Here is a 24,878-nt window from a genome sequence, read left to right as displayed (position 1 = left end):
GATTATCCTCGAAGCTCGATGTATGGGTTCCCCATGTTCTCACAGAGAGAAATCTGTGTCGCCGCATTGACGTCTGCGATTCGCTTCTCAAACGTCACGAAAATGATCCGTTTTTGAAGCGCATCATCACTGGGGACGAAAAATGGGTTGTATACAACAACGTCAAACGCAAGAGGTCATGGAGCAAAAAAGATGAACCGGCTCAAACCATTTCCAAAGCCGATATTCACCAAAAAAAGGTGATGCTGTCTGTTTGGTGGGATTTTAAAGGAATCGTTTTTTTTGAGCTTTTACCGGATAACACAACGATTAATTCGGAAGTCTACTGTCATCAGCTGGACAAACTGAATGATGCACTTCAACAGAAAAGGTCAGAACTAATCAACAGGAAAGGTGTAGTGTTTCACCAAGACAACGCGAGACCTCACACAAGTTTGGTCACTCGCCAAAAGCTTTTACAGCTTGAATGGGATACAATGCTACACCCACCATATTCTCCAGACCTGGCACCATCGGATTATTATTTGTTCCGGTCACTCCAAAATTTTTTAGACGGTAAAACCTTCACCTCAAATGAGGAGGTCAAAAACCTCCTCGATCAGTTTTTTGCCAGCAAAGACCAAAAATTTTATGAGCGTGGAATTATGCTACTACCAGAAAGATGGCAAAAGGTGTTGGACCAGAACGGTCAATATATAATTTAATAAACTATTTGTTTATTATACGAAAACTGTCTTTCATTTCCACAAAGAAAAACGAAATGACTTTCCGAACAACCCTATATTTGAAGCCCCATAAAATTCTGTCTCTAAAGAAAGCGAGTATCCACTTTTGGCATTGCTCCCGCCAGGTTTTAAATTATTTCGACTTTAGTTATAAACATGCTGCAAACGTATTTTTTAAGTCAATGGAATTCAAAAGGAAATAACCATGGTTATATAATGTGTTTATTAGCTGTTGCTGATCGTAGTTTATATTATTTACTGCGCACTTCTGAATCGATGATTATTAAAAATTCCTGACACACACTTTTTAGTGTTAGTATATTCTAAATAGCCATTCGTAGAAGAATTACCTTCGTATCCTTCATATTATAAGCTTCTACATTGGCGCCACAAAATCTTTTGTAATAGAGTCCAATGATCGTTTAATTTAACTGATAGCTTTCATTATAATCATTCTAAAAGGCAATTCAGATTCTCTTAAAATATTCAATTTTTTATCAAATGATTCCTAAAATTAAAGGGTATGATCATAATGCTCATTTAAAGAACTTGACTTTTAACTGTTTCTGAATAAATTGAAAGCTTTGGGGGTTCATCCTGTACGCTCTTTTGGATGTTTAACTTGTCCTCTTGGACACTAATGATGAGCAGTTGTCAAATTATTATAGATTAACAACGATCCAAACCTTTTACCAAACGTGACCCTCGTTTATCGTTGGTATGACACAAGGGGAGACACTGTTCTAGCAACCAGAGCTATGACTGACATGATCTGTGATGGGGTGACGGCTTTTTTTGGACCTGAGGGTTCCTGTCATGTTGAAGCCATTGTAGCACAGTCTCGAAATATACCTATGATAAGCTATGTAAGATTGTTAAAATTTCAGTTGTAATGTTGTTTCAATTTCGGTTAACGAAAGTGAATATTCTTTTAGAAATGTTCTGACCATACAGCGTCAAGTGTTCCGACTTTTGCTAGAACTGAACCTCCCAATACCCAAGTAAGTAAACTATAAAATTAATTTCCTGTTAATAAAAAGTGCCCACAGGAGCTAAATTGTAGTACAAGGTTTCAAATTATATTGTTAACAAAATGTGTTTACCAAAAAGGAATTTTCTTTTGGATGCAGTGTTTTGTCAACTTTTATAACAATACATGCAATTACGTTGCCGTATATAAATAACATTTAAAGAAAAAAGGAACAATAACAATCTAAAAGCAGGATTGATAATGTCTCATACATATTTGATAATAATTGTAGGTTACAAAATCTGTGATAGCCTTACTAAGTTATTATGGTTGGCAAAAATTTTCCATTATTTATGATCAAGCTTGGGAAACGGTTGCAGAGTCACTTGTAGATCAAGCTGTAAAAAAGAATATGACGATAAATGTTAAGAAAAGTGTAGGTGACAACCACGAATGCTGTGAGAGAAAGCTTCCATGTTGTTCCAGTAGCTATTGGTACCAATTTATACAAGATACAAAAAACAGGACTAGAAGTAAGTCCATCTTCTCAGCATACGTGTCATCTTCTTCCCTAAATGATTTACATATATTAATTGCAAAAAAACGAAAACTATATATTCAATATTCCTATAACTGCATTTACACTTTTCTTCAATCTTCAATAATTCAGTAATTTTTTCTGATACAATAAAATTCTCTTCTAGTTTACATTTTCCTAGGGACATCTATGGCTTTAATCGATCTCATGAATACAATGCAAACAGCTCAACTATTTGATAAGGGAGAGTATATGGTTATCTATGTTGATATGAACACATACTCTTCCAAAGAAGCGCTTAAGTATCTCTGGAGTAAGTCAAGTTTATTCGATCATTGCTAAAACATTCTCGTATATTTTCGTCGTTTTTATCGTAGAACCTGAAACGTTTACCAAATATAGCAACTGCATCTCCCACCAAAAAGATTTTCTAAAGAGAGGCAGATCCCTTTTGGTGGTCGTTTCCACGCAACCCTCGCAAAATTTCCAGGAATTCGCGAATAGAGTCAACGAATATAACAAAAGGGAACCTTTTGGGTTTGACGTGCCCGACAAATTCGCACTTCGCAATTATTCCAAAGTAATATCTTTTGAGAACGTTCCAATCAATGCACATAATAATAATCACGATTTCAGCACGTTTCCATTTACGCTGCATATCTTTATGATTCCGTGAAACTGTATGCAAAAGCTTTACATAAATTGCTAAGCGAAGAAAAAATTTTGAATGATTCTATAATTGAAGAAATAGCCAGTAACGGCACTAGAATTATACAAACTATTATTGAATCAGGAACATACCAGAGTGAGTGATATTAAATGTTTGTTATAAAGTTCCTTCGGGTCATTTTGAATCATTGAAGGTATAACTGGAGCAACGATGAGACTAGATAAAAATGGAGATTCAGAAGGTAATTTTTCTGTTTTGGCTTTGAAGAAGGTTCCCGATAGTCAATCCCACGTTCGGTCCAATTTCACCTGTCATTTTCAGATGGTACCTGTTGGACAGTTTCAGCAAGGGGATTTTCCAGTGAGTGAGTTATTTCGTGAATGTTTCTAATCCATTTAAAATGTGTTACTCTTTTAATATGAATTGATACGAACATTATGATTACTTAAAGGCAGATTTGATTTCAATTTTTAAAACTTAGTAATGCGAGACTGTATCCAGTTGTTTATAATAAATACAATTAATATAATCATTCAACATTTAAGTAAAGGCAGTCTAGATCACTCCTGATAGCTTCCAATTCGTGACTGTAAAGTTTCATTGAAATCGATTCAATCGTTTCGAAGATTGACTCGTACAGGCACACAGACAAAAAATATAATGGGGCTGTTTGATCTTAATAGTATTAAGTAACTGTATGAACTTAAAAATGTAGTTATTTCGATATTGCAGACGATTTCCGAACAATTTTCCGAATCGAATTCTCCGGATAGCCATTTTCCGACAGTAAATAATTCCGGGTGAAAATTCTCCGTCGCGAATTTTACACATGCACATAAAATAAAATAGGGGAAAGGGGAAACTGTTACATACCTTAACGGAACCAGAAAAAAATCCGGAATTTCTGAATGCCAGAAAAATGCCCAATCGGAAAAACTGATCCGGAGAAGTGGAGTCGTAGATTTTTCATTTATTGAAATTTATCAAATTTAACATTAAATGTTTAAAAATAAAATAGATAACTGAAATTGAAACTTAATACATTATTTTAAATACATATACTCATTCCATGAATGTCAATTCAAATTAAAAGATCGGATGCGAGTATTGATCGAATTTGAAAGCAAATATTATATTTAAACCGATTAATTGTTGTAGAAGTACAAAATAAATCGGCAAATAGATTGGCCAGGCGGTGTAAAGCCGGACGATGAACCGAGCTGTGGGTTTAATAACGAAATGTGTCCTAAAAATGATACACATTTAAATAGTATTATTGCTGCTGGAACTTTGGCCATCATGCTGTTTTGTGCGGGAGTCATAACCATGAGTATTTATCGAAAATGGAAAATCGAGCAAGAAATTGAAGGTTTACTTTGGAAAATCGACCCCAACGAAATTCGTGATTATTATGAGCACGACATAGTACAATCTCCAAGCAAAGTAAGAAAAATTATTCCTGGAAAAAGGAAGTTCGAATATTATTACACATTTTCTGTTTCCCGTCCAGGCAAGTCTTTACAGTGCAAGCGCTACGTCCTTTGAGTCACATGGAGGTGCGCAAGTTTTCGCAACCACTGCTACTTACCGAGGGGTGATTGTTAGGATAAAGGAACTATCATTTTCCAGGAAAAAAGATATTTCTAGAGACGTGATGAAAGAAATGCGTTTATTGAGGGAACTGAGGCACGATAACATAAACTCTTTCATAGGTGCCTGTGTTGAACCGATGGCTTTGCTACTAGTCACTGATTATTGTGCCAAAGGAAGTTTATATGTACGTATTTCGTATAAAATTAGGCCCAATATTTTTTAAAAGGATTCCTAGCACAAAAACAATAATTTATTGCTAATTGGTAAAAAATATTAGTTTTGACACCTAATTTTAAGGTAGGGGTTTAACTTGAGACTTCTGGCTTCAAAAAGGGTTAATTCCATTCCAAGTTGTACCTAAAGAGAATTGAACATTTGTAATAAAATGTTCTTACATTTTTCTGTACTAAAATTTATTTACTCTCTGATAGATTTCAATGCCTTACTTTTAATAATAAGAAGTAATGACGAATATTAATTTCCACTTTTTAGGATATTATTGAGAATGAAGATATAAAGCTGGATAAAATGTTTATAGCTTCACTAGTCCATGATCTCATCAAAGTTAGTACAATAAATTACTTTGCTAATGAAAATATCCCAAATGATAATTAATTAAACATTACAGGGCATGTTATATATACATAATTCCATGTTAATTTGCCATGGAAATCTTAAGTCTTCAAATTGTGTCGTTACAAGCAGGTGGGTGTTGCAAGTAACAGATTTTGGATTAGCTGAAATGAGAGCCTGTGCAGAAAATGATAGTATTGGAGAACACCAATATTACAGAAGTAAATATTTCTTACCATTTTTAGACTAATGAGATTGGACCTCCTATCTTGTACTTATTGTAGGTTTATTTTGGAAAGCCCCTGAAATACTTAGAAATCCTCAGGGTTACATTAGAGGAACACAAAAAGGAGATGTGTATGCGTTTGCCATAATTCTTTATGAGATCATTGGACGGAAAGGCCCATTTGGTGCTACAGGTTACGAACCAAAAGGTGGATAAGTTCTATTATTACTTCAATATAATTATTTAATTATCTATTTTTATTCCAGAGATAATAGAATTTGTGAAAAATTCTGGAGAAAACTGCGATGAACCTTTTAGGCCTAACTTGGACGCTTTGTTGGACACAGAAATGGGTAGGGAAGATTACGTTTTACAATGCGTCAAGGATTGTTGGGCTGAAAATCCTGATAACAGACCAGATTTTGCCTCTGTTAGGGGTAGACTGAAACGAATGAAAGACGGGAAGTAAGAACATAATTTATTTATTTATTGAAGGTACCTAATAGTTAATTATAATTATTTTTTAGGAACAGGAATATTATGGACCAAATGATGGATATGATGGAGAAGTATGCAAACAATTTAGAAGATCTCGTCACTGAACGAACCAGACTTTTGGACGAAGAGAAGAAGAAAACTGAAGATCTTTTGCATCGTATGTTACCGAAGTAAGTTGTATTTTTTTATAAATATAAATAAGAACATTTAACACTAAAATTTACCCTTCCAGACCTGTAGCCAATAGACTTACAATGGGTTACGGTGTAGAACCGGAATCGTTTGATCAAGTGACGATTTATTTCAGCGACATTGTCGGTTTCACATCGATGTCCGCAGAAAGTACCCCATTACAAGTGAGTCAAATGTTACTGTTACTGTAGGTCTCTGTGAAACGTAATTTTTGTTTGTAGGTTGTCAATTTTTTGAACGATCTTTACACAGTATTCGATCGCATAATCAAAGGTTACGATGTTTATAAAGTGGAAACAATTGGAGACGCGTACATGGTCGTTTCGGGACTTCCCCTTCGAAATGGAGACAAACATGCTGGAGAAATTGCATCAATGTCTTTGGACCTTTTGAACGCTGTGAGAAACTATTCGATAGCACATCGACCAAAAGATACTTTGAAGCTTAGAATAGGAATTCATACTGGTAATTAAACTGATTTAACTACAGTACCTAGATATTTTGTTCAACTGGTTTTTTTTTTATTTTTTGCAGGTCCAGTTGTAGCTGGAGTGGTTGGTTTGACAATGCCTCGGTATTGTCTTTTCGGAGACACCGTTAATACAGCGTCAAGGATGGAAAGTAACGGAGAGCCTTTAAAAATACATATCAGCGTACAGTGCAAAGAAGCTTTAGAAAAATTAGGGGGTTATGTGGTCGAAGAACGGGGACAAGTCTATATGAAAGGTAAAGGAGAAGTTCTTACATACTGGCTTTTAGGAGCAACAGATAAAGCAATACAACGACGAGAAGTAGATATTGGAGATCTACCTCCTCTTTTCTGTCGGCCCCGAAAAAGCCCAAAGTTAAATAATGAATCTAGACAAGCTTCTATATGTGGCGCTCTCGGTTTTAGTGGATTTGGAAGTAGAAGACATTCTAGTGTACCAAGAGGTAAGTACTTTCGTAAAACCAAATTGTCCAATTTTAAACTATTCCATCACTAACAGGGACGAGTATTGATAGCACTTCCACGGTACACAACGCGAGTCCTGTACCTTCGCGTTTTTCGTCCTTTAAAGCCTCGAACCGTTTAGCGTTGCAGGTTCCAGATAGCGGATCCCGTTTAACAATAAATAGTGCAATTAGTCAAGCGTTCGAAAACGTGGAACAACTCGGTGGAAGAAGAGGAATACGTCCGAGGAGAGTTTTGTCGAGTATAGCGTCGAGTTGTGACGAGCCCGTTAAAAGTCAAGGTTTTTTGAACAAAATTAGGGAATCCCGATCTCTCGATCCTCTGCCTTTAGTCAAAACAAAACAGAAAGAACTGTCTAGCCAATTTATTGAGGCGCTTAGGAGAAGTACAAGGTCGCTCGAAAATTGTGATAAGTACGGTGAGGTGCAGATAATAGCAATTCCAGAAGACAGACTTGTTAATAACAACTTTCCCAACGGTAATGTACTGAATCCACAACAACAGGAGGAAGATTTTTGTCTCAAAGAGGACGTGAAGGAACCCTTGTTGCAATCGAATCCAAATACAACAATTTTGCACAGGAGGAAAGCCAATGACGCGGGGAATGAACAGTTGCAAAAGAAGTGGCGATCCTTGGAAACTGTACCTGCTAGTGGAGATCAAATCTCTGCTGATAACAACAAGAAGAAACTCCTTCCTAAAAATTCTATTAGAACGTGGCTTGCAGGTATTTTTAATGGAAACGGCCTAAGATCGAGTAACGCGTCTTTAGGAAAAGCAGTCATGCCAGATTATAATAATCTTCAGGCCGAAAAGGAGAGCATAGTTTAGTTTCTACAAATAATCAAGGTATAGCTTCCGTTTGAATTGTGAATTTCTTCTCTAGCAATTTTCGTTAATTTCATTTTGAGAGAATTATTTTGAGGCGATTTTCAGCAAGTAGTCTGTACATCACTTTATATACGGGTTTTAGAAATTTATTTAATCAAAAAAAAGAGGAACCGGTGAAACGCGTCTTAAAATATTTCTTCAAACGATTTTTGCGAACATTGCCGAAGCAAGAAATGAGAGAACTGACGAGGAAGAAATGGTTGCATGGAAAGAGTACAGTCTTAAAATAAAAATCACTTTTTCACATTTTTAATGGTTGATGTTTAAAATAATATTTACGATGTGTATTTTGAATGGTTGTCTCCATACAATATGTATTTTTCAAAAGTTTTCGTTTCTCCTTTCTCACTTTGTCTACATAATAAATTTAGGTATGCCTACACGAAACGTCGTATGTCTTGGTTTAGCATCTATTATTATTTTGGGGAGTGTAAGAATGTCGTTGGAAAAATCACTTAAAGAAATTTATGTTATTTAAACTTGTTTCCTTATCTGCAAGGAATATTCGTTTTTTTACTTTATGTGCATTTATTACGGTGATTTCTTGGTTCAGGTCAAGGAAGGTATTGTTAGTATCAGAAGTTACGTTATTAGTTGAAAACTGTTACATATTATGTTTACGCATACAAAGCTACAAATTTTATTGTAAAAAAAAACTTACAATCAGTGATTATTATACATATATGGCTGTGAAAATAAACTATATTATATAATCTATGGAAAATGTCAGGAAAAGAAGTTTCTTTTGTAATATAATATTTTTGTGCCATTAAATTATGGAGTAATATTATGTATTGTAAAAAACTATGTATAGAAATAAATTTCTAAGATGTACTTCTTTTTTGTCTTTTGACGAAAACATTGTATTGACGTATTTCCTCCACAACTTGTCTAAAAATATAATTTTTTCTTTTTGTAGGAAACGGCCCTGAGTACTGGCGAAGTGGACGCACAAAAGTAAGTTTTTATTTTATGCTTTTCCTTTTAAAAATTATAAATGAGGGCATTAAAAAAGTATCTTATATTCTTCCATTTTACAAATTCGCTTATGTTTTCGACCTTTCAAAACATAGGAGTCTTCGTAACATTTTAATTACCATTTATAAGGGCTTGTTAAAAATTCAACACTGCGTCTCATTTTTTATTTTTATTAAAAATTACTTCATTCGGACGTAATAAGTGGTACAGTCGATATTATGTAATTCTAACGATTAGGACAGATATTTTCTTTGGCTGGGCATCCCTTTCTTTGTCGTAAAATATTTGAGCAGTCGTCATCTGGAGGTGGAGATGCGTAATAAGCAACCCCCTTGTTTATATCTTCAACTAAATAAGGAATGGCTTGATCTAATAGACAGCTTTCGTACTCCGTCATATCTGGCAGTCCCAAATTTTTCGATATTCCCTCTGTTAAAATAAAAATCATCATTCAAAATGTCGTACCAAAAAAAAAATTAACCCACGAATCCCTAAACTTATCGGTGTAGTTAGGTAGTCCACCATTGGACAAATGTCTGATTTAACATATGAGCAAGCTACTATTTGTTCTCTTCCGTGAAGACCTCTTGTTAAATTAGTAACAAAACGTGCTGCTGCAAAGGCACAAGAAAGGGCCGGAGTTGCTCCCATAGTATCTTGGGATGCCGATTTCACCTTTCTGGTAATTGTTTGCATTTGTTCCTGAAAATTGTTGCATTTAAAAGCGCGCTCTAGTTTGTGAGTATTCTATTCAATTATTATAATTAAATAGGTACTTGAAAACTACACTGTATTAGCTTTTCACAAAGAATCATCTAATAATTATTTGTATACCTCGGTAAATTCGTTGCAAGGGCTTGAACTTGATAAAACGGGTACCACAGTTTTATCGGAAACCCCTCCAACAACTGGTGTCATTACACATTCAGGTTCGATACCTAATGCTTCTGCTACGAAAGTGTTTGTTCTTACATTATTTAATGTAGCCAAGCCGAATAATCTTGTTTTACTATCGATGCCCTTACATTTAAGAACGTTATATGCCAGAGGAACCAAACTATTTACGGGATTTGTAATTATTAAGATCAGAGCCTGCAAATTAGAAATACAGTACATCTATTCCGAAACTGTTTTCCTTCTAAGAATGTTTGTACAATTAGGTTTATTTGGAATACTTACCATAGGAGAATATTTTGCGATACTTTCGCAAAGATTTGCCACAATTTTTGCATTTTCTTGGAAAGTATTCGATGTTAGATCGGCAGGCCCTTTACGTGAAGCACAAATTACTACTATGTTTGAACCCTGTTATAAAAGTAGAACAGTTAGCTAATATTTTGATTCAAAAAGAAAAGAAATATGTATTTAATCATCGAAAGCATTTTACGTAAAGAGCATCTCCTAAATTTTCTTCTCCTTTGGCAGCAGAAACTTTGCCAATGGTATCAATGTATCCCAGTTCATAAGCAAAACCGTTTATCCCACCAATATCATACAAACATAAGTTGTCTATTAAAGGGGATTGTTTTAATAGAAGGGCAAGGGGTTGTCCCACTGCACCTAACGCAACGATTCGGATATATCCCTAAGTTAAACGACAGTTTTAGAACAAACCTGCAGCACCACAAACAGTTACTTTTGTACCCATCACTTTAGCTTGTTTGCCATAATTTCTATTAAATCTGGACAATTTAAAAAACATTCCATTTCTGTTAAATATTTTTAATAAGGCCGGCATTTTTATAACTTAAAATTTGACAAAAATTATTTTTATTTATACTGTCAACTCTGGATTATATTTAAAAATCAACTTAGCTGATTTTTAAGGCAATTTAGGAAGCACGACTTTTCTTAATAGATTTTCCTTTTTAATTTTTTATGGGTGTCCCTCAGTAGTAGCCAATATTTTTTCGGGATTTATTACAAAAGGAAGTGAAACTTATTGTTCGAAAGACACTGTACCGTAAATGTTCACAAAATATAATCAATGTGTGTATGTTGCCATTAAGGCAAGTAAAATTTAATTTAAATCATACACGCGAAACTACTAATGAATTAAAAAACAAGCATAAGCGTAATATTTATTTAAAAAGTTAATTAACATACATATCAATTCACAAAAACTCAGGAATGTAATACCTAACAATTAAAATTATAGATATAAATAAATAAGAAAGGAAATGGAATTCTACCAATATAATACACATAAATACTACTCAAATGTAATAAATTAATTATTGTGGCATATAAATATGTTACACCAATTGCTATTGATACGTATGCTAATCAAACATTGCAAAATAAAATAATTATGGAGAATAAAATGGTACAACCTCTATACTTTGCATTAAATAAATGCCCTTTTCTCATATACATTAGGGCAAAAACTATAACCATATTACCTAATGTATACATTTACATAAATGCTTACGATTATTATTCGACCACAATAAATACGTAACTAGATATGCATAAAAACGCGAAAACTTTAAACCAAACACAATTAACTAAATCACCCCAAAACGAAAAACTGAATAAAGATTTTAGGGTAATTCGTTAAGATTTTATTACTTTATATAATCCTTCTAACAACTACAAATAACGATGAAACAATTAATTATAGTACATTGTCCTTACGAATAGTATATGGGTTGTAAGCAGTTGGAGTATGTAAGAAAATACTCCCGAGTTTTTAGTTTTCTTTTTGTATTTTTACATAAAAATTGAAAAAACCACTAATTCTATGCAAAGTATAGCTTGTAAGTCACATGACACTGCTTGCTCGTCGGACCTGATGATGTCCCATTATTAACTTTTCTAAAGAACAAAAACTATATGTACAATTTGAACCTCACGGAGGTCAACAAATGAAATAAAAATTTAATTGTAATAAATAAAATAATTTAATCTTTTTCTATCCATGTTTTGTACTGTTTTTTTTAAGGATAAAGTGACTTAAAAATACATCTAAAAATAATCGTAATAAAAAAGGTAATAATGGACATCATCTCACTGCAGCTTCTGCACATATTTTTGCCATTGAATCAGATAAAAAATGTGGCCTAATATGTAATATAACTCAATTAATACTTAAGCTTTTATAATTCACTAATGAACAAAATCTAAATAAGGTTTTGTTACTTCTTTCTTCTTTTGAAGAAAAATTCGGAATACCATGCATAGCAATATATACCACATATTTTTTAGAATTAGATACTAATAAAATACTAAAATTCCTAATGTTGATCCTTAAGTTAATTGGTTTCAACAACGAAAAAGTTAAATTGAGACATATGTGATAGATATGTCAGAGAACAATATTTTTCAAAAATTACTCGTTGAAAAATGAAACAAGTGCAACTAAAATCCTAGCCACCTTGTTTATGTTTTTATCAATATATTTTCATTTTATTAATTTTGATTCTTCTAGATTTCTAAATACCTAAATTTGGGAATCTAGTAGAGATATCAATATTAATATAGTGAAAAACTATTAATGATATTAACTAGGTATGTCCTACATTTAAGAAGGTTGACTAGAATTTTAATTACACTTATTTCATTTTCTACTAATTTTGAAATAAATTTTTCTTATTTCATTATGGATTCTCGTCATTTTTATAATTTTAGTATTTTAATAATACCTCCATATCCTAAAAACATGAGTGGGATATCCTGCAGGGGCGTATTCACTAAATTTAAAGTATTATATAACCATATATCAGTATAAGAAGCTGCAGTGACGCGGACAATGATCTTCCCTCAGTGCGACGACGACAACTGCTTAGTGATGCAAGAGATTTAGGAAATTTCTGTTAACTTCTCTTATTCTTTTTTTTTCTTATTTCTTGGTCATTATCTTGAGGTATTCAAGAGCGTTGTGGGCTGCGTTTGCCTGCGCGTCTTTCGATGTCGTTCCCGAACCATAACAAACCGCAACAGGAAGTGTTGATAGTTGTACCAGACACTGACATTTGCCACTTATCGACTTTTCTTCAACGTCCACGTACGTGACTTCAAACTCCTGTTCTGCCGCTATTTCTTGAAGGAACTCGACAAAATTGAAATCCTTTATATTCAGGTTCACATTCTGAAACAGAACATCGATTGAGTGCTAATAAAAAAATGACTTTCTTGTTAAGTGACGACTACCTGGAGTTCGTTAAGTTTTTCACCTGTAGACTGTTTCAAGTTTTTATGAAACTGCGAGACTTTACAAGAATGAGTCGACGTGAGGGTTTGAATTTTACTATCTTTCAGTGCGGTATAGCGGTTTTGTACTTTGGCGCTTAACTAAAAAATACATAATTGAAATAAATTTAATAAACTAATGAACTATCTGACACCGAAATCAATATTTTTACTCTCTTTCGTCGTATTCCTTTGCCATTTCAATTCTGTAATTTTAGCCGAAATAAACGCAACCGAAAGATAGTAAAAATACCGATTTCCAAAGCGAAACTTTACAAAAAAAAAAATTTACCTCCTCATCATCTTCAAAACCTTGAGGTAAATTGCTTCCTTCCATCGGCATGTCCTGCAGAGCTTGCCACATTTTATGGGCAGCCATTCTTTTAGCCAATTTCTTCGATTTTCCCATTCCCAATTCCCTATGTTTTAGGACTTCACAAGCAATAGTAAATTGTCTTTCATGAGGTAAACCTTCTTCATGAATCATTTCGTATGATGGTGGAGGCCATCGCCGAGACATGCACATCTCCTGTAACCATCCAATCGGATTTCCCATTACTTTATCATCGTAAGGCGATACCACCTGGTTTGTCCTAATAAAGAAATCAGAAGTTACTTAAATATAAATGTAAATATAATAGATGTAAATTTACACATCAATTGTTGATGTATTTGCTGAGGTCCCATTGGTAGAATTAGCCTGTTCAGGAGTCTGATTTCCCACCAACAGTTCCAGAAGATTTTTAGCTGCTGCATGTTTAGCTTCTTTTTTTGATCTGCCAGTTCCTGTTGCCACAAATTCATTACTTAAAAACACCCTGTATCTAAATACAGGTTCATGAATAGCCCCTTCAATCTGAACAAGTTCATATTTGGGAGTAATGCCTCGACGACTAAGGAGTTCTTGTAAAACAGAAACAGGTGTCTTAGTGTGAAGTGATCTCATTTCCTGTGGGATAAATTAATAATTCCTTTTTCGAATTTGTTACAATATAACTGACCAGTTTAGCAGCTTCCCCTAAAGACAATCTTTCTGATAACATAGCATGAATGGTTGTTCGTCCTGGCTTCTTTCTTGGATGGCTGTTGTGGACAAGAGGGGCCTGGGTGATCATAGTAATGGGCGTTTCCATTATTTATCTAAACCTTTGCACTTTACAATTCCTTTGTATAATTAATGAAAAAATATTGAAATTAGCGCCAAAATTATTTTAAACATTTATTGACGATAGTATAATGCGCAAATAAACTGCGCGGTAAATGGTCATAAGAATCATTCTTATTTTTAATACATACACAATTAATTAATACAATTAATTAATAAAACAGGAATTTTCAAAAATACCGCATAAAATATAAATATTTTGTATGGTATATAATAGACACTTTTAAACAAATACAAGTCATGTACAGGTATGAATTTAAATTAAACTCTAAGGTCTTACTAAAAGACACGAAAATTGTTAAAAATGTTATATACTATTACATTATCACCTTTAATTTAAATAGATTAGATCAAAAACCGCTTAAATCTTTTTGTGGTTATTGTGGTGCAAGTTTTGTGTAGTATATTAAAAAAATAATATAAAGCTTACCTTACTGATACAGACGTTAGATAATAATCAAACTATAAACATAATAAATAATTAATAACAGTTAACATTTACAACTGTTTGTAATTTTTTTAAAATAACTTATTTTCTGCTTTTACACAACATCGACACTTTAACAGTTGTTGAAATTTAGAATATTATGGATTTTGATTAATTTGTCATTTGTGATTTAGCATACCGAAATATCTGCAAAAGTCATATAGAAATTTATACATACTTTGCTAAACTTCTTGCAAAAAGTACTAAAATCATTGATTTAAGTATTTATAAATTAGATGTACTAATTACGTACCCCACCTATTTATTTTAAAAGATATATTCATAAATTTGAGCGGTCTAACAATTTATGTATTTTATATGGGAGTATGAATTGCGTCAATTTTAAAAAATGAAGGAAGAATAATAAGAAGAATTTTATGTGGAGAGGTTATATAGGTTAAAAATAAAATTGAACATCGCAGGATTATTAAAATTGTTAAATAAAATAGAATGTGTGACGTTTTATATGTTTCTTCTGCTTGTAATCAAGTTCCAACATCTGCACATTGGGGAAGAGGTAGTCTTATATGTTACGCCTCCAGTAATGTCGTTTTTATTTATGATATTAACGTAAGTATTATCCTTGTCCGTTTCTTATTTTATATTAAGAATGTTTAATGGTTTTATGGTTCATTATGCAGCATGGAAGTGGAGGAAAAATTGTCAACACCCTTTATGGTCATAAAAAACGGGTGAATTCTGTACAGTGGATTGCTGGGTCCAACCATGAGTTGGAGTTAGTGTCAGGCTCTGCTGATGGAACAGCAATCGTATGGACTTTTCGTGACAATAATTATACCTCGTTTATATTGAAAGGCCACGAGAGTAATGTAAATGTCGTAGAAAGTATGTATACAAAGAAGTCTTCAACTCTTGTGGTAACTACTTCTGCTGACTCAACTATAAGGATATGGCTCAGAGAAAACAAGAAAGGTAGGCAATTCTTTAAAAGTAGGTACAGTTTGATTGATTTATATCATAATTTTGAAATGTGTAGAAGACTTTCGCCAAATGCAAGTAATAAATTTGAATTATGGAGTATCATTATCACTAAAGTTGTCGTATTTGCCTGATCAGGAGTTAATTATATTAGCAGCAAGCTTAGATGATTCGAATATACATTTGTATGTAGAAGATGAAGAAAAGTCAAATGATTTTCCATTCAAACTTAGACACTGTCAGAAACTAGAAGGGCATGATAATTGGGTACGTGGTTTAGACATCAAAATTAATGGTTTGTAACAATTATTAGTCTATGCATCTCTTTTAAAATTATTAACATCTTTATTTAAAGATGGAGATTTATTTATGGTGTCTTGTGCCCAAGATCATTTTATACGATTATGGAAAATCTCACCAGAAGCAAGACAAAAGGAAATAGATGTAAAATCCCATATAGAAAGCATTGAGCAATTTGATTTTGTAATGAAACGAAAAGAATTAGTAACATTAAAAGAGAAATATGTTATATCATTGGAGTCTGTGCTTGGAGGACATGAAGGATGGGTGTATTCAGTTAATTGGCATCCTCAAAATATGACTTTTCTTTCTTCTTCAATAGACAAATCAATGATTATTTGGAAATGGGAAAAAGAGAGCAACTTATGGGTAGAAGATGTGAGAGTTGGTGAAATTGGAGGAAACACGCTAGGCTTTTATGGTGGAATGTTTAGTCCATCTGGAGATAGCTTTATGGCACATGGATACCATGGTGCTTTCCATATTTGGAAATATTGTAAGGTATAATTTTTAAAGGGTGGCGATTTTTACATTTAAATATACTAAAAAAAGATCATTTTTAGGAGTCACATACTTGGGAGCCTAGTGTTACAGTGGGTGGGCACTTTGATGAAGTCTCTGATTTAGCATGGGAATCCCAAGGAGAATTTGTTGTTAGCGTTTCATATGACCAAACTACTAGAATTCACGCACCTTGGGCTGCAAAGGGTGCAAAAACGGTAATAGGAACATAAGTGTTTAGTACAATTTTTAGTATTAAATAAATGTAATTGTGTAGAGTTGGCATGAAATTGCAAGACCCCAAGTGCATGGCTACGATATTAATAGTTTAGCAATGTTATCAAGGTACAGTTTTGCCTCTGGGGCTGATGAGAAAGTTATTAGGACGTTTAAAGCCCCTAAAAACTTTGTGGAAAATTTTAGAAGATTGTGCAAAATTGAGGGAGACCAGGAAGGTGACGAAATTTTATGTAAGTGTTCAGTTAACTTTTGTTTCTTTTATTTTGTTGACAAATAGTATACATAATTGACCTTAATAGTTACAGAAGAAAGACCTCAAGGAGCTGCGGTGCCGTCTTTGGGATTGTCAAACAAAGCTGTTTATGATGAAGATAATATAGAAGATATTAAAAGTGATTCTAAAAAGGATCCTTATCCTCAGGAATCACATTTTACAGCTGTAATTTTAAATGGTGACTAAATTAATTTAGTTTGAAATATAAATGAAATGGTAATATTTGTAGAACCCCCTACTGAGGAAACTTTGCTTCAAAACACGTTATGGCCCGAAGTTCAAAAGTTATATGGACATGGATACGAAATATATTCCTTAGCTTCTCCTGCTGATGAAAGCATTCTAGCCTCAGCATGTAAAGCCAATACACAAGAACATGCAGCTATTCTGTTATGGTATAGAACAATGTTTTTAAATAATTTGCTGATCATGTTAACTAAAAAATGCGTTCAACGTTTTAATGGCTTGTATTTATTCTAGGGACACTTCCACGTGGACGCAAAGTCAAAAGCTCCTTTCCCATTCATTAACAGTGGTCCAAATGGAGTTTTCTCCAAATTGCCAGCATCTATTATCAGTTTCTCGGGACCGTAGATGGTCTTTATTTACACGTAACAGTTCTTCAAACGAATTCGAATTAGTTGCAACTACTGACAAGAAAACCGGGATTCATACACGAATTATTTGGTGTTGTTCGTGGACATTCGACTCAAAATACTTTGTTACCGGGTCTCGAGACGGAAAAATTGTCATTTGGGGTAAAAATGTCGACAAACCAAGGGATAATATTTTAGGACAATATGAGCATATAATGATAAAGGAATTTAAAGGGGAATCTGTAACTGCAGCAGCTTTTGCACCTGTTTTAGCCCACAATTTTTATATTATTGCTCTAGGTTTTGAAACTGGACTTATTTCAGTCCACTTCTGGAGGCCCAAGGACGATTTTAGGGATTATATACAAATGGATAACAGGTAAAACCCAAAATTTCAGTTTAATAAAAAATGAGTTTAAATGAGAAAGAGAAATGAAAAAGCTGCTATCTTATTTTTATAATTTTTTGATAGTTGAATATTTAATTTCAGAATGGCGCATCATTTAACAGTAAGGAGATTGCGATTTAGGCCCTTAAAAGGTACTGCTGGTGATAAAATGGATAAAGAAGTGCTACAACTTGCAAGCTGTGGGGCAGATCATGCAGTTAGAATTTACAATATACCATTGCCACATAATATGTATGTTAACTAATCCTAAAGAATTAATAGGATATTTTTTTATATGTGTACATATATTTGTAGTTTGGATAATAAAATTTAATTAAAACTAATTTTACGGTAGTTACAGTTACATTATAATTAGAGCTTTTTACGTAGTTAAAAGTACTAATACATTTTTTTTAATGAGTTTGGGGATGGATTTGGATTAATTTGCATTTGTTGGTTTAAAACTCTTGGTAAAAGCATGTTTACTTTATGTTTTCTAAGTTTTTAAAGAACTTTTTTCTTTGTAATTTAACCAATTTATGGTTGCGTATATCCAGTTTAACATGGGAAAATAATTTTAAATGTAACAGCTTTATTTATGTGAACACAAAAATGAGCTTTTAAGGGTGGGTTGTGCTTTACTTTAATTTTGCATCTGTTTTGTTTTAATATCGAATAGAGTAATAATATAATAGCATGGTTACTTTACGAATTTAATACCTAATTTTAATTCTTTTAGTTTAACTAATTTTTCATATACCTACGCATAGCCTGGCTATGACGAAGAAATAATTTTAAACGTAACAGGGATTTATTTATATTGACATGCAGTCCAGTCATAAGACAGAAGTTTTTTTAAAGTGTGCCATGCGTAAGAGTGTCAATTGTAGGTTGATATTCATGATTAAACGCAAATGAGTAGTATAATATTGCGTAAGTGCTTTTAAGTGTAATTAAAAATAAATTTTAATTTTTTCTGCATAGCTTGGGGGATGGATTGCGCTTTACATTAATTTGTATCCGTTTGTTAAACATCTTCTTTCAACTTTGACTAGAGTAGTAATACATATAATACTATGGCTGCTTTAAGCTTGCTTAGTTCACGAACGTAATACCTTTTCATTTCTTTAGTTTACCTAATTTATGATATACCTACACATATCTAGTTAATATCGTGTTAACATAAAGAAATAGTTTAAAATGTAACATGGATTTATTAATATTAACGTGCTTTAAAATAACAAGTATTTAATGTGCGAAATGTGCCGTCTTTTTGCAGTGTACTGTGTATGTGTGATAGTCGCGGGCCGGTATAGTTATTACAAACAAATGACTGATAGTGATAAAGATACTGAATTTAAGATAAACTTTAATGTGTTCTCGTACAGGTGAAGGACTTAGGGGTGAGTGATGTTTTATATTTATATGTTTCTATTACTGTGTTATTAACAATTTCTACTTTGATTGATATTACCCATATCGGTAATATAACTAGGTGATTAAGTTATGAATTTATTTTCGGCACAAAGATATTTAATCATTGTTTTCGAATTCGATATAAGTATCATTACTGAAAAGTGGTTTTAATAACTATTGTTTTCCTTAAAGTTAGGTAGGTACCTATGTTGAATTAATCATTTTGGTAATGTAGGTATTAATTATTGTGATATGTAAAAGTTAGTAACAATTCGCTTTTATTCTTAAAATATGTTTATTTCAATATACTTGGAGTATACACAAAAAATAATTCTTAAAAATTAATAAAATTTACTTAAAAATATTCGTAACACATGTACGCTTAGCCTTAAAATGAATTAAAACCTGAAGGCACTAGAAATTGTCTTTAAATTTTTGGATCTGTTTCACTTAAGTTTACTATTTTCTCTGACAATTCCCAAAGCTTTTTGGCTTTGGCATCATCCATGGCACCTCGACTTAGACCCCTTTCTTTGCAATCCATGAAATATTTTCCACTAACACCTTCAACTTCTTCTGAAACAGCCAAATGAACGGTAGTTTGGCAACCTTGTTCTGGTGTTTTGAAAAAGCCCTTAATTATAAGCTTCAGGGGCCAATTGAGCGGTACCGGAACATTCCTCCAGATTCCGGAGTCTATCATTCCGGGATGTAAGCAGTTAGCCGTTACACCCGACCCTTCTAATCTTCGGGCTAATTCCCTTGTAAAACAAATATTAGCATATTTTGATACATAGTAATAATAGACAGGAAACCATGTATCTGTCGGGTTGAGTTTATTTAGATTTAGAGACGAAAGGCGGTAAAGCTCAGATGCCACAATAACAATTCGACTTGGTTTTGATCGTTTAAGTAAATCTGGAAAAGAACAATAAGAATTATGTATAAGTTATGGAAATGGACCATTTAATCTTTCAGGGATTTCCCTTGGATTTATTCTGAAATAATTTTTTTTTATAATTACGTAAAGAGCCTGTGGGGTTTTAGATTGTATTATTAAATGAATTATAAAACTTACCAATTAATAAATGCGTCAATAAAAAGGGACCAAAGTGGTTTGTGGCCATGGTTAATTCCACCCCATCCTCTGTGACATGTAATTTTGATTCTGCTGTGCCGGCATTGTGAATTAAAATGTTTAATTTCGGCTCGGTTCTGTTTATGTCTGCTGCAAATTCCCTGATTGATTTTTGGGATGATAAATCTAATTTCTTGACTACAATATCTTGATTTCCAGTTGAATTCGCCAATTCGTCTAAAATTAGGAATAAAAAGTGGTAATTAATTTTCAAATTTTCGTTAGTATCAATTTTCAATTAAAACAGTAAGCAGTTTATTTCGTCACCTTGTAGTTGAGTAATTGTTTATTGGGATTTTTAACGCGAACATTTATTAAAAAAATTCATGGAATTAAAAGGTCACAGCATATTCTACAATAAAATACAATGTAATTCTTAACACCACGTGGTGGTTAATTAAATTTTTTTTTATTTAAAAATAATGAGAAAAGTGAATAGGGATGTAGGTAAAACGTAAAATCATTTACATGGTTAATATAATTTTATTGAAGTTATGTTTTTATTATTTTATTGGGTATTTCGTACGTAATCTACGTCAATATTCTGACTAATGGAAAAATTGCAATAGCAATAGCGATTAAAATATCACTGTCAAATAACACAAACAAATTACCATAATTGTTCTACAGTAATTAATTCCGATGAAACGAAACAACAGTGTTCTTCCCTCAGTATATCAAATGATGGTAAATAATAGATATTAATTTTTACAATTACATTAAAATAATTATAGTTTTTGATATTTGAGTGATTATTTAGATTTGCAATTGTATAATCGATCGGTAATCGTAAGAAAAAGAAGTATGAATTATTTTGAACAGAAGTAAAAGCTACTTGAGTAAAGTTGACCGTACAGTACAGACAAATCAATACTTTCCCCGTTCTTAACTTTTAAAGTTTTTGGGAAAAAACGCTCATCTGGAAGGGTGATTGTTTTTTCATTCCACGTTAGACACGCCAGCAATCATGGACTTTTATTAGAAACTGTAGACGTTATTAAAACCCTTAATCACGCTGCTGTCAGACCAAAACAATTGTAACTTCAACTGACAATACAAACAAAATTTTTGTTGTCTCATCGACTTTTCGTGAAACTAAATCAATGAATAATTACAAGTTATGTTGACTTACCCCGAACTTTCTTGCCACTTTCTTCATTTCGGCAGGCCAATATGACCCTGGCACCCCTCTTGGCCAATTCCCTTGCAGTTTCTTTGCCGATTCCTCCTGTAGGTCCAGTTACTATAACTGTTTTCCCATTCATTTTCGCGTTACTCTTACAGTAGCCGCAAGAAATGTAAACGTAAATTTTAAGAACCAAGAGCACAACGAAAGCACCAACTGTGACACCGATAACGGCGAATTTGATGAGTTCAGAACAGAGCTCGTGGTTAAGAATCATCGTCGTACTAGAAACGAATAAAAATTAATTTACAACGACATTGTCGATTTCTTCAACCTCGAACGTTTGTAATGGTAACTCTTCTTGGTATGCTCTTCTTACCAAGGTTGTGGGTTGTTGTAAACTTGAGCGCGTGGGGTAATCGGAAAACCGGTTTTTAAATATTTGGATTTTTCAGGCAATTAACGTTTTACTAGTAATTAGGATTCGTGGTGTACTTTGTCCCATCAAAAACAAAAAACAGCTAAAAACGATGGTTTTGGACACATATACCAAGTGATGCATGTACTGTCCTTCAATTAATTTCTATTCTAATTGATTAATTGCAGGTATTCATTAAAAAAATATATTTTCTTAGGAACTGTATATAAAATAGGCACCTAACAAACGTTTCATATTATGTGTTAGGCTAGTGTCCTTTATCTAAATATAAAATAATAAGGAACAAGCCGCAAAAGACGAAAACACGTTCAAACATTTCAAAATATAAATCTGTGTATCATAATGACTTTTTTCGTTCTCGTAGCAACATCCGTGTGACCGTTAAAGGTCACCTCCAAATATGTATACATGAAAGTTATATGCTTGTTTGCACGCATTGTATATAAAAGGCTTATCTCTTAAAAAAGGAAAAAAAGGCACAAACATTAGACAAATACCACTTATTTCATCTTTATGCGGCAGTCTATCGAGAGAACCAGGGGAATAAATATGTGCGAAATATCGTCTTGTAATAAGTTAATTTGATAACGGTCACGAAACGTAAAACTTTAGTATTATCAGGTAGAAACATTTAAATTTTTTATAGTTAGTGTCTCGTAGTTTCGAACTTTCACTTTTTGTGGTAGTTTTAGTTGAGGTGGTCAATATTAATTCATTATTATCAATGTTGTCGAAAATACAATTGTAGGTAAGTGATTTACATAAAATTGCTTTTTTGATAAAATTTATTTGTGCTTTATACGTAGGTAATTGCAATCTGTGGTAAACATATTGTTATTTGCATATTATTTTGTAGAAATTGTTTGTAACCACAAGAAAAAAATGCTCTTCAGTTCGGGATTTTGTTTATGATATAGAAATAGTATCTGAATTTGGTAGAAATATGAATAGGAGAACACTTGTCTGATTTGGTACTTTAGGAATATGACAAATATGTAATTGGATTGAATTGTAATTAAAGAAACTGATTATAAAGGTTAATTAATAATTATTAGCTGTTAAACTAAAAAGGTGTACCTAAAGCTAGTTTTCAATTGAAGAAAACTAAAAGAAGTATTTTTTATCAATATAGGGTAACCCTGTTGTTTCAATTTCTACGAGTTCTTTAATTTTTGTACATACATACTTACACGTGGTTGATACACTTCTAGAATTGCTTTCGAAATTTCCCTTTTATTTACGTTTACGTTTTTCTAATTGGCATAAGTAGGTAATATGTGAAGAAATATTTCTTACGGATGCAAATGTGTATGAATACTTCTTGATTAGCAATAAATTTTTCACTTACTTAAAGGAAATTCATGTATTGTTTTTCCTTATTTTTTATCTGTAGAATATATAGTATGCATTTAATACGAGAACCGGATTGTAGTCATTTAAATAACTAATTAATATTGTTAAAGTGAGTTTTGATATTTAGTATGATACAAAATTACAATATCGTTCTTATACGATCATTGAATCCACTATGAAGCATGATTTTCATTTTTCTCTGAAGGACTTACGGGTTAATCAATAATTTACTTTATATGTAAGATAAGGTTATAAAATTACAATAATAATTAAATAGTTGCTTATTGCTCCCTGATATCAAACTGAAAATGAATAATTTTCTATTAAGTTATCTATAATTTTATAATTGCATAATTATTAGAGGTACCTACCTACCTAGTTAATTTATAGATGTGTTTACTATAGTTTTAATTGCCTATCATAATTACTCTATTAGCATTGAAAGCATTACTGTTAACGTTACTATAAGCGCGTACGTAAAGAAATGGAATTTTAAAACTTATAATACTTAAACATTTTCAAATTTTGTTGTTAATGCGTATTTTATTAATCAGTTTAATAAAATTATTGATTAATGTTGATATGTGTCATATCTTCGAAATTATTTTGATATAACATCATTTGTTTGATAGTAGTGGTGCATAAAAAACTTCTCACCCTTTAAAAAAAGTTATTAATGGGTTAAAATTTTCGCACTAACGTTTCACTATAAAGCACTAATATTGTGTCCAGTCTATCGAAATGATCGATTACATACACATTTCACAACTTAACTGTTGAAGTTGTCGATAAATAGGTTTCAACACCGTTCTTACTAACACTAGTGAAAGAAGAAAGTTAGACGTTGAACCGGCCAAGTGCTGTGACCTCAAAAGAAATGGAAATCAGTTTTATAGGTAGTTCGCTTATTTGTTTCAATTGTTGCACGCTTCAACAAAAATTTGGATTTTATTCAGAATTTTAACAAACATGACGTGATACAATTTTTCCAATTTTAGTTGTAGGAAATATTATAGGTACGTAACCGCCCAAAATGTTAAAACTTTTTATTGCATTAAATATGGTTTTCCTGTTGTTTTCCCAAACGGTCTCTCAATCGTAAATGTTGTGCGCCAATTGGACCGGTTGTAAATATGTTACAGCACTCCCGGCGGGTCACCCTCGACCACAAATACCATCCAGGAAAAGTAGGGTGCCAAGCATCGTTCTATATACACTCACAACTTTCCTCTTCCCTTTTCTTAGGATAGTGAAGTTTATTTTTTTATTAGAGGCCCTTTTTCACTATTTTATAAAGCGTTCAAAAGAATTTTTATAAGGTTAAAAAGTTACCAGACCTTTTTCTTTAGATTGATTTTTATCACTCATTTTAAAACAACCGATTGTGAATTTTAAAATTAAAGAGTGGTTCATTTTTACTTCATCAAGTCCAGAGTTGTGATTTATTTGAAATGCTTGCGTTTAAATACTTTTTTGAGAAAAACATTTTGTATTTCCTAAAAACTTTGTGGAAAAT

General features: G+C 32.6%; 5 protein-coding genes across 10 annotated transcripts in view; 2 read left to right on the top strand and 3 right to left on the bottom strand.

Annotated features, from left to right (window-relative positions):
* LOC108744353 (receptor-type guanylate cyclase Gyc76C) overlaps positions 1–8,036 on the top strand; it is a 53,444-nt gene extending 45,408 nt beyond the window's left edge. The window contains exons 4-21 of the mRNA XM_018480063.2: positions 1,394–1,591; positions 1,661–1,726; positions 1,988–2,228; positions 2,400–2,546; positions 2,611–2,813; positions 2,870–3,038; positions 3,097–3,263; positions 4,062–4,346; positions 4,414–4,680; positions 4,989–5,060; positions 5,125–5,290; positions 5,354–5,503; positions 5,562–5,760; positions 5,823–5,963; positions 6,026–6,149; positions 6,207–6,450; positions 6,520–6,918; positions 6,975–8,036. Of these exons, the coding sequence (XP_018335565.1) occupies positions 1,394–1,591; positions 1,661–1,726; positions 1,988–2,228; positions 2,400–2,546; positions 2,611–2,813; positions 2,870–3,038; positions 3,097–3,263; positions 4,062–4,346; positions 4,414–4,680; positions 4,989–5,060; positions 5,125–5,290; positions 5,354–5,503; positions 5,562–5,760; positions 5,823–5,963; positions 6,026–6,149; positions 6,207–6,450; positions 6,520–6,918; positions 6,975–7,771 (4,035 nt within the window). The 3' untranslated portion in view covers positions 7,772–8,036. The remainder of the gene's footprint in view (positions 1–1,393; positions 1,592–1,660; positions 1,727–1,987; positions 2,229–2,399; positions 2,547–2,610; positions 2,814–2,869; positions 3,039–3,096; positions 3,264–4,061; positions 4,347–4,413; positions 4,681–4,988; positions 5,061–5,124; positions 5,291–5,353; positions 5,504–5,561; positions 5,761–5,822; positions 5,964–6,025; positions 6,150–6,206; positions 6,451–6,519; positions 6,919–6,974) is intronic.
* Positions 8,037–8,963: 927 nt separating this feature from the next.
* Positions 8,964–10,554, bottom strand: LOC108744356 (probable malate dehydrogenase, mitochondrial). The gene is made up of 6 exons (XM_018480069.1): positions 10,424–10,554; positions 10,197–10,369; positions 9,989–10,114; positions 9,644–9,901; positions 9,295–9,511; positions 8,964–9,238 (listed from the first exon to the last, which is right to left on the bottom strand). The coding sequence occupies exons 1-6, from the start codon at positions 10,545–10,547 to the stop codon at positions 9,036–9,038; spliced, it is 1,101 nt and encodes a 366-aa protein (XP_018335571.1). The 5' UTR covers positions 10,548–10,554; the 3' UTR covers positions 8,964–9,035.
* A 2,086-nt stretch (positions 10,555–12,640) lies between these two features.
* On the bottom strand, positions 12,641–14,740 carry LOC108744355 (interferon-inducible double-stranded RNA-dependent protein kinase activator A homolog). Of its 5 annotated transcripts, none has more exons than XM_025976330.1 (6): positions 14,596–14,740; positions 14,002–14,164; positions 13,654–13,949; positions 13,293–13,593; positions 12,962–13,102; positions 12,641–12,899 (listed from the first exon to the last, which is right to left on the bottom strand). In XM_025976330.1, the coding sequence occupies exons 2-6, from the start codon at positions 14,131–14,133 to the stop codon at positions 12,651–12,653; spliced, it is 1,119 nt and encodes a 372-aa protein (XP_025832115.1). In that variant the 5' UTR covers positions 14,134–14,164; positions 14,596–14,740; the 3' UTR covers positions 12,641–12,650. The 5 variants fall into 5 exon arrangements, with proteins under 5 accessions (XP_025832115.1, XP_025832116.1, XP_025832117.1 ...); XM_025976331.1 differs by having other exon boundaries at positions 14,002–14,153; XM_025976332.1 differs by having other exon boundaries at positions 14,002–14,140.
* A 281-nt stretch (positions 14,741–15,021) lies between these two features.
* LOC108744354 (probable elongator complex protein 2) lies at positions 15,022–18,211 on the top strand. The gene is made up of 10 exons (XM_025976329.1): positions 15,022–15,222; positions 15,294–15,585; positions 15,650–15,886; positions 15,947–16,392; positions 16,455–16,610; positions 16,670–16,862; positions 16,932–17,084; positions 17,136–17,301; positions 17,387–17,881; positions 17,993–18,211. Exons 1-10 carry the CDS (start codon positions 15,103–15,105, stop codon positions 18,153–18,155), a joined length of 2,421 nt encoding a protein of 806 aa, XP_025832114.1. The 5' UTR covers positions 15,022–15,102; the 3' UTR covers positions 18,156–18,211.
* Positions 18,212–19,610: 1,399 nt separating this feature from the next.
* Positions 19,611–24,159, bottom strand: LOC108744350 (retinol dehydrogenase 14). Of its 2 annotated transcripts, XM_025976326.1 has the most exons (4): positions 24,020–24,159; positions 21,577–21,854; positions 20,385–20,621; positions 19,611–20,224 (listed from the first exon to the last, which is right to left on the bottom strand). In XM_025976326.1, the coding sequence occupies exons 2-4, from the start codon at positions 21,845–21,847 to the stop codon at positions 19,734–19,736; spliced, it is 999 nt and encodes a 332-aa protein (XP_025832111.1). In that variant the 5' UTR covers positions 21,848–21,854; positions 24,020–24,159; the 3' UTR covers positions 19,611–19,733. The 2 variants fall into 2 exon arrangements, with proteins under 2 accessions (XP_025832111.1, XP_018335560.1); XM_018480058.2 differs by lacking the exon at positions 24,020–24,159 and having other exon boundaries at positions 21,577–21,941.
* Between the last annotated feature and the right edge of the window lie 719 nt (positions 24,160–24,878).

This window comes from Agrilus planipennis, unplaced genomic scaffold (assembly GCF_000699045.2).
Source record: "Agrilus planipennis isolate EAB-ADULT unplaced genomic scaffold, Apla_2.0 scaffold17, whole genome shotgun sequence".
NCBI lineage: Eukaryota > Metazoa > Arthropoda > Insecta > Coleoptera > Buprestidae > Agrilus > Agrilus planipennis.
Note: the sequence above shows the minus strand (reverse complement) of the source record. Positions and strands in the feature narration are given on the sequence as shown.